The sequence below is a fragment of the Vicugna pacos genome, chromosome 11 (assembly GCF_048564905.1).
Source record: "Vicugna pacos chromosome 11, VicPac4, whole genome shotgun sequence".
In the NCBI taxonomy this organism is placed as follows: domain Eukaryota; kingdom Metazoa; phylum Chordata; class Mammalia; order Artiodactyla; family Camelidae; genus Vicugna; species Vicugna pacos.
Genome location: NC_132997.1, coordinates 91,759,763 through 91,771,849, shown reverse-complemented (window position 1 = coordinate 91,771,849; position 12,087 = coordinate 91,759,763). Strand labels below are relative to the sequence as shown.

General features: G+C 35.6%; 1 protein-coding gene across 6 annotated transcripts in view; it reads right to left on the bottom strand.

Moving 5' to 3' along the window:
- Nucleotides 1–12,087, bottom strand: part of SEC23IP (SEC23 interacting protein) — a 36,871-nt gene that overhangs the window by 9,892 nt on the left and 14,892 nt on the right. For 5 of the 6 annotated variants that reach the window (XM_015235888.3, XM_015235887.3, XM_015235889.3 and 2 more), the window contains exons 6-13: nt 11,430–11,550; nt 10,191–10,280; nt 9,192–9,333; nt 7,772–7,980; nt 7,304–7,422; nt 6,747–6,893; nt 5,347–5,442; nt 935–1,132 (exon numbers count right to left, since the gene is read on the bottom strand). In XM_015235888.3, coding sequence (XP_015091374.2) covers nt 935–1,132; nt 5,347–5,442; nt 6,747–6,893; nt 7,304–7,422; nt 7,772–7,980; nt 9,192–9,333; nt 10,191–10,280; nt 11,430–11,550 — 1,122 coding nt within the window. The remainder of the gene's footprint in view (nt 1–934; nt 1,133–5,346; nt 5,443–6,746; nt 6,894–7,303; nt 7,423–7,771; nt 7,981–9,191; nt 9,334–10,190; nt 10,281–11,429; nt 11,551–12,087) is intronic. The other variant, XM_072971999.1, reaches the window with a different exon arrangement.

The window sequence follows — 12,087 nt, the reverse complement described above, 5'->3', positions numbered from 1 at the left end:
CCAAACAAAATCCCTCTTTAAAAGTTTCCTAACTGGACCTATTAGGGTAGATTCCTTTACCTCTATGGTGACAAAGCTGTAAGCAGATGAGCCCAGAGCCACCAACACCCACGATTCCAAGGTCATGGAGAAGGTCAACTCCCAGGAAGAGGCAGACAGCTAGAGCGTCCTGGTGGCATGGAGTCCCTGGTTCCACAAAACTTTTACATTCCCATCCTTCACAGTCAGGTGAGGAAATATCTGCCTTTTATTTGCTAGAGTCTGTTCAAGTTTGCTCATGTTTTAAAAAAAAGGTTTTTTTAAATGCAATGTTTATGAATGAATTGGGCTTAAAAACTTGAACAGGCTACAGCAAACATCCAGTACCATTTTCTGCCTTCTTTAAATCAGTCATGAACCCACTTAAGAGAACGGAACCATATAAACAACTATAAATGTACTGAAAGTAACACTGCTAAAAGATCTTAATACTTTTAAGCCATTGAGAAATAAGTCATCATTAAATGCATCATTATCAACTACATGGTAGGTTTTTATAGTATCTCTCCAAGGGAAGAACTGTGTGTAAAAAAAAAAACACAAGTTGAGAGAATGCAGCAAGTTTCTCTCACAGAAGTTTAAGTATATTCTGAAAACAATTTCTTAACTATTACCACTTCTATTACTAGTGGGTATGAGAGACTAACACTATAAAATTATGAGTGGTGAAAAACTGAAATAAAGACAATTTCAAAAGCTAGATATGTTCAGAACACATTCAATCCCTTATTTTGAACTTTATAAAAGAAGCATACAATTTTTATTAAAAGAAAAATCAGTTTTCCCCACCACCCCTCAAAAAAACTGTTAAATAAATAATTTAAAGACAACCCAAATAATAAAGATACGGGATTCAAACATAAAATACACACCCTGAGTCAATATGTAAACTTACCTGTCCAGTGCCAACTTCAAAAGACTCGTAATCAACATGCACGGAAGAAACATAAGCTCCAAGTGGAAGTTTCCTCTTGGACTCCTTAGATTCTGAAGGGGGAGAAGCTGTTTCTTTAGCTTTCTGAGCACTTTCCTCTTGTCCTTTTGTTGAAGCGGTCATCACTGCCTTTTTTTCTGATGCTGCTTTTTTCTGCTCCTGTGAAGTACCAAAATTTTATAATATAACCTTGAGGGGAAAAAAGATATCACTATGAAATATTCTATCTCAGTGATTTTAGTAATTTCTTAGGCTTAACAATGACACTGTGGTTATTAGAGAAATGTCCTCTTAGAGATACATATGAAATATTTAGGGAAAAAAAATACCATGACACCTATAATCTACTTCCAAATTCCTAAGAAAAAGAAAATTAAGAAGCAAAGAAAAATGTGGCAAAACAGCTACAATTAAATCTAAATATTAGCTATCTTTATACTGTTTGTTCTATACTTTTCTATATAAGTTGAAATTTTAATATAAGGTTAAAATATGCCAACTTCTTCCTTTATAATCTCAACTTTATACAGATAATTTAGAAGCACTTTATATAATTGCAAATTATACACCTCCTATAAAGATATGTAACGTAAGAGAAATTTATTCATTCAGCATGTTTACACCATTATGTCTACATGGAGCCACTGACAACTTTTCCTCAAAAGCATTCTGGGAAGAATAGATATATACACACTGTGGAATACTCATACAATGGACTAACTACACAGAGATATAAAGGAGTAAACTGCAAATGAAGCAACAACTAGATGAATCTCAAAAACATTAAGTAAAAGAAGTCAGACACAAGAGAGTGTACAGTGTTGATTCCATGTACATAAACTTCTAGAACCGGCAACACTACTCTACACTGATCAGATTCAGAATAGTGGTTGCATGGTGGGAGGAGCTGACTAGAAAGAAGCATGAAGGAACTGTCTGAATGACAGAAATGTTCTATTTCTGTTTCAGCTGATGATTACACAGGTGCAAAAACTGTCAAAACTTATTGCACTGAACACTCAAGATCTATGTATTTCATAAATAAGTAAGTAAAGAAAATCTTTGGGAGCATCTACAGAACAGGTGTATCTCTGTGGTAACGAGATAAAATCAGCCTGTGCTGGTTTGTGATCACACCCCGATTTGGTAGCAACGATGGCAGGGGAATGAGAATGACTGTCACTGTGGATTCGTCCTCTCCCCACAAGCACAGGTTTCAGTGGCCCTCATTCTCCAAGCTGTGAATGACTGTGTACGTCTCTGTTTAAACAGCTATTGACAGAACTTAAACAAAACCAGCTGGCCTAAACAGTCTCGTCTATCAATGAATTCTCAACACTAGGAAACCTGGAAACGAGTCCAACTGGTAAATTCAAAAGGAAATATAGAGAAAAGAAAACTCTCTGCAGGCAGCTGGGAATAGATTCCACCATTAAAGTCCTGGAAGGCTTGGTCATCTCTGCCATTTGGAGGCACCACAAGATTGAACCGAAAAACCAAAATGAAGAACATGTTCGAGGTTCTTCAGTTTAAATCTGCTCTCTCACTTGAAGTACCTCCCTCTGCATTCACATGACGTTTAACAACCTAAATTGCTAAGAAAGCTGTCTAGACAGATCCTAAATGGTCCTACTGCGAACTGTGGCTTTGTTTCCCCTCCTAGACACATGCAGTTACTTTAAAACAAGTGAGCCAACATATACATACTTGACTGTCAATATTCCTAGCACTCAAAACTATTCCTTTTCAAAGGAAAATGAATAAGGTGGGTTTACGAAGGGGAAAGAAAAGTTCAGGCCACAAACATTTGATCTCCGTATTAAAATAATGGCTAATTTTTCTTCCATTATTCCATTTACAGTAAATCAATAGGACGCACAATATTATCTGATTATTGATCCGGCAGAACCTTATTAACTGTGAACAACACAGAGCAATCAATGGCAAAGCGGCTGAGAAGGTTTCACGGTTCATCCTGAAGCAATTACTTTTGACTTTAAAAAGTAAGATGACTCTATAGATTTTTACTCCTCTCAAAACTTTCTTATAATGCCATAATTACATATCCAAGCTACTACAGGAGCTAAACCAGGCTCCTTCTAAAGATTTTTCAAGAACTACAGAATATTTTCTTACTCTTTCTTTCCTTTTAATTACAAAATAAAATCAACGACAGATGTAGGACCTGGAAACACAGCTTCCCATCTGATGTTTCTGCTTTGTGTTTTTACGGGTCTGTGCTTCACTGATGTGCACATGGAGACAAACGTGCTTACACGTGGAGAACTCAGCCTGGCGGAAAGGAACACCACTAGTACACTTGTGTTCTGGTTTTGGCGTAACCACCGTGCTCACCAGAGATCAACTACTTCTCAACTCTTAATCTTCCTCGTCACCTTCAATCAACTATCAGAAACACTACCCAGTGTCTAAAATTTGTTCTGAGCTGCACCCTTCTTTTCCATTTCCTATTACACCCCTATCATCTCTCGCTGAGTCACTGCTTAACTTCTACTCCAATCGATTCCTAACAGCCTCGAGCTTCATCCCCTTCCAAATCCATCCCTACACTGTAACCAAGTGAACTCTCTAGAACACAAATCCAATCATGGAACTGCCCTCATTGCTCCACTGACCTACAGCAGTGGTTCTCAAACCACATACCCTTAGAAACTGAACCAAGAGGTTTACACTGCTGCTAAAATTAAATTGTGGCCCAGTTAACCAAAAAAAAATTTTTTTTAATGTAAAAATTAAGTTGATAACAGAATTGCCTCAACTTTAAGATCTGGTCCAATTTTTTTCCCATTACTCCTCCCTATCAGCTAGTAGGCCCTAACCAACAGCAAAAGTAAGCAAATATTAATGGAAAAACTAGGAGGAAATTGACATGTTTTAAAACTCATGTATTACAAACACATTTGCTCATGGTTAAAATTTTGTAATGTGGTTTACAGCATAGATTTAAATTTTAACATTTCTGAAGTAAAAATTTTAATTTAGACTACAGAGGTATTTGGTGCTGAATCATAATTTGTGATAGAATTAATAAGCAAATGAGCGTTTCATGATGTTTGTGTAAAAACACCATGACTTCCATGACAATAAGAACATGTTTGAGGACCGCTCCCCTGTAAGAGAAAACTGCCACATCTGAATGCAGGCCTTCAGGAACCTTCGCCCTACCTTGCTGTTTCCACTGCAGGAAAATACTGCCTACTCCTGGCAGGTCGTTCCCCCTGATCCTACCCCTCCTTCAAGCTCAGGCACCAACACCTTGGGAAAGTCTTCTCTAACTCCAGCCCCTTCTCCCCAGGCCAGATCTGCCACCCCGCACCAGGCTCTGACAGCACAGACAGCACTGTCAGAGGACTGAAGCATCATCTGTGGTCCGATCTCTCCCCCTAACTAGACAATATACCCTCAGCTCATCTCCAAATCTGGAGAATTCAGCATAGTGCCTGAACCAAGAGATATACTCATAATGTTGAAGAACTCAACTGCTTATTATAACAAATCAACCCTATAACTTCATAGTCATACTACATATAAAGAAGTGGCACATGTTAAGTTCCAAAAAAGTAACATAAATTAAAGAACCACAGAGGTTCAAAAGATGGAAGGATCAAGGAAGACCACAGTAATACAATAAAAATAAAATAAAATAGCCACCCTAAGTGCTATCTAATTTTTCTAAGTATACAGAAAATCTCTGTAAAGTTAATGAAAATTAAGTAAAACAAGTGAGTTATTCTCAACTGTTCTATTTCGTTTTAAATGCTCTAGTTGTTGCTGTTATTGCTGTGTTTTAGTGTTAAAAATTTTTGCTTTTTGGTTATTATTTAATGAGGTATGTGTATGTGTTCTTATCTCAAGATGGTGAGAAGGGCTGGGAAGAGAGAAAACGAGCAAACAGTCACGGGATGTTAAGCCTTACATGCATTACTTCATCCTCACTCCAACCCTGTAAGGAAAGTATTATCACTCCCACTTTAGAAATGAAGGAAACCAAAACCAGGAAAGTTACCATGAATATGTAGTTAATACGTGGTTGCTCTGGGAATCAGGGTGAACAACTCACCTATCTGTCCAGAACTTACCCAGTTTTTATACCAATTTTATACCAAAAACCAACTTTAAACCTGAAAGTCCTTCATCCTAGAATTTGCTCAGCCTCAGGAAAACCAGGATGTCAGTTACCCTAGCTGGAATTTAAATCCAGTTCCAGCTGACTCCCAAGTCTAGGCTTCCATTAACACCATCACTGTGCCCTTGGGCAGAGAACACACTCACTGGCCTAACCATGATGATATTATAAACAAACTAGTCACAGATGAATTTTATTTCCTTTTAGGAGCAAAGATGAACTTTACCAGTTTGACTGCTTTATGTTTTACGAAGTTTGCGATCTTCTTTCTGGGTCCAAGGGGTATCCCCATTTCCTTTAGGTCATCGACTGTACACATAAGCTTTAAAAGAAAACAAACAAGGACATTAATTAGTTAATTTAATGATAGATGAACTGAAATTGAAAAAAGATTAAAAAATAATCTTATCATTGAAGGCAACCTAATATCCAGTCAATTTTTTTACGGTTAATTTTTTTTAAATCATGAATTAATTTAGGTTATAAAATCTTAGGCCTTCACATCTAAATCATTCTCCTGATTTTTAAGAGAAAATACAAGCATGTTGTACAAAATTCAAAAGCTGTATCAAGCATACAATGAAGTCTCTCCCCTCCACCTGTCCCAATCACCCAGTTCTCTCAGTAGCAACTGTGGGCAATTTGCTCCTTCAGAGATATTTGATGTATATACAGCATCCCGTGTTTTTCCATGTGTGTGGGTAACCTAGATGCAAACAGGACTGACCTCTGGTCTTTTCATGTACCTTAGAGATCAACACACCAGTACCTCTGACACTGCCTCATTTACTTAACAACTGCAGGCTACACCATTGTATGGATACACCACAAATGACTTCACTAGCGCCCTCTTAGTGGACACACAAGGTGTTTCTAAGGTTTTGCTGTTACAAACAAGGCTGCAGTGAGCATTCTTATGGATATTCTTCTGGCAGTGAAACTGCTGGGGCAAAGAGTTTTTTTTTTTTTTTTTTTTTTAATATTTTAAAAGACATTGCTGGACTGCCCTCCACAGAGGTTGTACCACTTTATTCTCTTACCAACAATATGTAACTGTGCCTATTTGCCCCCATCCTGGACACACAGTATATTACCAAACTCTTAATTTTCTTGCCAAACTCATAGGTTAAAAAAAAAGAAACTCATTGCACTTTTAATTTATATTTCTCTTATGAGTTTCCATATGATAATAAGTCATTTTTTACTTTCTTTTCTGTATATCACCTGTTCATATTCTTGGCCTATATTCCTATTGTGTTGATGGTCTTTGTATAAGTAATTTATAGAAGTTTTAAGTAGTAAGGAAATGAACCCTCTGTCTATAATGTGTCTCCTAAATAATCTTCTTAACCTACCACTGGCCTTTAAATGTTTATGGTGTCCCATGCTATGCAATTTTTTTTTCTTTTATGGCTTCTGGGTTTTATGTCATACTTAGAAAAGCCTTCCCAGATTATTTTTTAAAAAAATAGTTCTCTGGTTTTTTTCAATTTTTTAAACATTTAAGTTTCTGCCTTATCTGGAATGTATTGTGATATAAAAGTGTCTAAAACTTATTTGTAATTTTCAATCTTAGACACAGGAAAAATAATTTTAAACAAAAATGAATCAAACTATCATCAATACCAGAGATTCCATATCAATCTTCTCCTTTTCAAAAGTGCTAACATATTCTGAGAGGCTAAGTGCTTCCAGAGTTTCTTGCAAAGTTAGGACTTCTTCATTCTCAACATCAAGGTCACAAGACTCATCCAGCTTTGGCTCTTCAGGCATCTTAAAAAAAAAACAGTTGGGAGAACATTGCAAAGCTCAGAAAAACTCCCATAAAATATTTTCTGATCTATGGAAAAATCTTAATTCTGTTGTATACACAAATCATAATTTTTGGCAGTTTGTTATGCAAAGTTTGAGTACTTTGAAAAAGTATATAAATTTAATAAATCATTCATGTCCCATTCCTAAAATAGTTTACATTTTTTTAAATCATAAATTTTCTTCTACATTTAAATTTATAAACCGTAAGGAAGAAGACTGAGGAACTCAAATAATGAGCTTTATGATTCCATTATATTTGTAAACCTTTATTTCTATATTTATCCTATATTCTATATTTATATAGAAACAGTTCAGATTTTGGAAAACTGCAGATCCAATTCTAAGTCTAAATGTTAACTGGGCCATACCTGCTTTTCCTGAAAATGTGGCTGCTTCACAACTCCATTAGCAACAGCAAAAGGCCCAGGAGACTTTGATAAATTCAAATCTTTTTGATTGGACAGGATGTCAAACAATATTAAAGAACCTTAAAAAAAAAAAAAGCATTTTGCTTTATAACGTACTGAACAAATTCTCCTACTTTTCTTGTTCAAAGTCCCAAGCAGAAGTCATATAAAAGTTGTGTTAATCAAGTTCTGATAATAAATAATCTTGTTTTACCAAATAGCAGAATAAATTAAAATACAAAGCATTCCTAGGTAACATGAAAGATAAATGGTAAAGACAGACTTTAAACTCAAAGCATGCATTTCTACCCTTTATAAAACTTAAAATCTATAATTCTAAATTTTGAACTAACAATGTCACCCACATTGAAAGCAGTGATAACTCAACAAAAATTATATTTAAAATGTGGATATTTGAAAAAGTTTTACCTAAACTGTGACCAGCAACAGAGACCCCTCCTTTGAAGTCTGGGTTCCGACTCATAAAGAGTGCGTGCAGACGATTTATCTCCAATCCTACTTTTTCCACAATTGTCTGACAGTAGGTGGGGCTATTGTAAAATAAAATATCCAGCAAGGTTTCATTGGTAAAATGACGAAACCGACCAATACTTGGTAAAGTGATTTTCTTAATATTCCTGTTTAGAAAGAAAAAAAAGCAAATTCAGTCAGTAATCACCTTAAATCTATGGGTTTTTAGAAGTTTAGATTTGCAAATCCTAAAAATACACTGAATAAAAAAATCACAGACTAATTATAAGTTGATTTTGTTGACAGAGTTATTATAAATAGATCAACATAAACCAAAAAAGTTGTTATTTGTACTATAACTATACCATGAATTTTGGAATTTTCTGAAAGCATCATACAAAATAAGGCCTATGCAAAGATTTGTATTTCATTTTTAAAGAGGAAAGCCTATTCTTCCACTTTTCTTCCAATTTGTTGGAAATCAGTATACTCGACAAAAATTGTGGGTGAAAAGGACAACACAGAATGTAGCAACAAGTAAGAAAGGAGCTTAATGGAATGAAAATCTTTCCTGATTTGAGAATGGCCATAGTTCAGGAACATCCACAGAGCAAAAAAAACCCTCATAACAGGGCATAACATGGATAGAATAGAATGTTGGTAGGATCAGTTTTATTAAACCATGTGCCCTGAAACCCTATGACATTCACTAAAATCCAAGTATGTTATTAGCCCTGTTTTCCCAGCATAAACATTACCAACTGTAAGTATTCAAAATAGCGAGAAGGCATTTTTAGTTGTCACAGTGTGGTGAGTGCTGCTGGCATTTAGCGGCATTTAGATTAAGGATACTAAATGGCCTACAATACACACAACAGTCTTACATGACAAAGAACTGTCCTACTGAAAGAGTCTCCACTAAGAAACAATAATCTACATCAGTGGTTCTCAGCAGGGGCGATTTTACCCCCAGGAGACACGTGACGAAGACAGGAGACATTTTTGGTTGTTCCACTGTGGGTGGGGTCGTGCTTTCTGTTACCGACAGGACAGAAGGCAGGCATGCTGTTAAATACCCCACAATGTACAAGACAGCCCCATGTCTAAACCACTGTAGATGAGTATTTTAAAACCAGCTTGAGTTTCTTAGATTCTCTTAAATATTTACAATAGGAATACATACACACGCACACGCACACGCACACACACACACGGTAGCATATAAACTTAACAGTATTTAATCAAATGTTACAGCAAATATATAATTAAAGTTTTAAAATGTATTTGTTAAAGTCGTAATAACCTACTTTATATGATAGTTTAAAATCTGAATCTAAGTTTGACTAATCTGAAAACCAAGTTATCAAAATCCACAAACCTGTCAACACCTGTGGCATCCCCACCCAAGGAACTATGCCAATGAACTGGAAGGAACTCCACTCTGCTTACTTTCCGATCATCTAAAGATTTCTTGAAATGCGTCTGCAGCAATTTGAGAGAAACCACCCTAAAATCATCCACTTAAAAAAAAAAAATCAGGGAAGACATATTAACTTGATTAAATTTTCCCAGCTTGATAAGTCGTTAGCAATTACCTCAATTATGCCATTTTTTTAATAACGCAAACTTCCCAAGGAAAAACAGATGCCAAAATTAGCCCAGAAAGAAAAGACCCAACTTTTAGGAAGTTCCTATTTAATGTTTCATTATTTTAGTGGAATATATACATAACTGAAAAACATTAGCTCAACTACCATTACTGGGAAGCAGAAATGCACTGTGGGTAGACTCTGGAATCAAATTACCTTCTCCAGAACCTATAGACCGTGACACAGGAGAGGTTAACTTATCCTCTGGGCCTCAGTTCCTCACCTAATAGTAAAGATAACAGTAATAGCAGCTATACCCCAAAGGTTTGTTGCGAGGGTTAAATGATACAACACATGCAAGATACTTGGCACATACCAAGTCCTCAATTAATATGAACTATCATGACAGACATAAGAATAAAACTTCAAAAATTTAAGCAAACCAGGCAGACTCACAGTTCCTTTAAACAACTTCTCACAACTAATTCATCATAAATCAGTTCAAAACACAGGTATTGCTAGCGGCTGGAAATTGCTCAGGCAGCTGTCAGAAAGGCTAAATTACTTCTAAGATCCCTTCTAATTCTTCAAAGTCTAGGATTTTATGAGTTATAAATGTCATAAGAGTAAATCAAGTACAAATGAGTATTTTCCAGTGATCCTTTAAATCTCCTCTTATAATCCCTCAGACAATAGTATATAGCTGGAAACTATCTTAAAAATGAAGGTTTAAAAGTTCTCCTATTAGTTTTCCAGTCATTTTATGAAATAATATGACTAACACTTACCACATTCAATAATGCTTCTAAAGCGCAAGTCACACACAGGTCCAATGCCATGTACCATGAACACTAAATGGTCAATCTGAGGCATTTCCCCTACAAAAGACAGACAGACATGCATACATACATACATACATACATACATAAAAGCTGAGGATTGTTTAAGTTTCTTAATTGGATAGCAATATTCTAGACATCATCACAATCTTGCCAAAGAAATTCATGACCATTCCAAGCTAATAAGCCTCACTACCCTCTACCAAATTAGAGGAACAAAGCTCAAAGTCTATCTTGGCAAGTAACAGTGGACTAGACCACGGAGCGGAGGAAGCAGGCCATCTCTGATCCCAGAGGCTATCAACAAATGATGAGCAGCAGTTTTGTACCCATAGAGGCTCCGTAAGCTTGCGATTTCTTCGAAGCCCCCAGAGCACAAAGCCTCACGTGGAGAAGCAATTTGCCAACATAAAATTTCAAAATCTTTTCCCAAAATCCTTCTCTTTGTTAATTTCATACATACTGTACATGAACATTTCCAAGTTAAATCTACTATTTATTCTGGTTATTTCATTCAGATTCATAATATCAGTACACTTGTTCTGCAATTTCATGAAACAATGAAACAAATATGAAGTATGTAATTGTCAAAATAAAATCTATACTTTACATGGTGTAACAGGAAAAACCAAAGCACAAACACTGGAGCAGGAGTTGGCAAACAACAGCCCATAGGCCAAATCCTGCTCACTGCCTATTTTTATAAATAAAGCTTTATTGCAACACAGCCATGCCCATTTGTTTACAGACTGTCTATAAATGCTTTCACACCACAAAGGCAGATTTGAGTAGATACAGCAGAGTCTACATGGCCTGCAAAGCCTAAAATATTTACTACTTGGCCCTTTGCAAAAAAAAATTTGCCACTCCTACACTAGAATAATACAAACTAGTTGAGGCATGACAAAACAACCCCCCAAATATTGTCAAAGGCCTAGTTGCAACAAGCAAAGTGCTTCCTCACAATAATTTATATTTAAGAATCTATATTATATGGTTCGTACATTTTCAAAAGAATTCTAAATTTAAAAATGAACAGATAAAAAAGTAATAAAATTGAAAGATATGTGCCAACCTGGCTGATTTCTGCATGTTATGGCAGGTAATCCTAATAATTGTTTCCTTTCTTCATCACTCTAAAATAGAAAAATCTAAAAATGACCTTGGTCCGAAACAAATTACACATACCATCAGGAATTTCATCAAGATTATCATCAATCCCGCGCTTTACAACCCTGGGCCTTGTCTGTCCATCTTGTGTGGTCCCCCATTCATCTGGCACTGATGAAGGCTGGAACTGAACAATAACCTTCAAGATACAAGAGAAGGATTATGACAGAGCTCACTACCAATTCATTTCCACCATAAGTTAAACAATGTACTTCAATACATAATAAACTACACAACATTGTAAAATGATTATAAATCAATAAAAAACGTTAAAAAAAAAAGAAAGAAGAATAAAGAGAATGCTGTTTGAAAAAAAAATACATAATAAACTACTTCACAATACAATTTATAAATCAAATACTAGCAGTATTGTTCCTCCAAAACCAATTTTGTAATAGTCCTGCTAGTGCTCAGTAATCATCAAAACTAAGCAAATCAATTCCATTATTTCCAATGCTTATACTGGAAAATAATCAACTACATGCGAAGTGGTATGCCTTGATTTAAAAATGTAACAAACATCTAGGTTTACACATGAGAAACTGAGGAAAAGTTACTTGCAACAGAGGAATCTCTGTTTTATAAATGCATAAAAGGCAAAATCCTTTAAATAATAATTTGCAAATTCAATTTCAATGCCAAAAAAAGATTTACCTACCACTTCTCCGGAAGACAT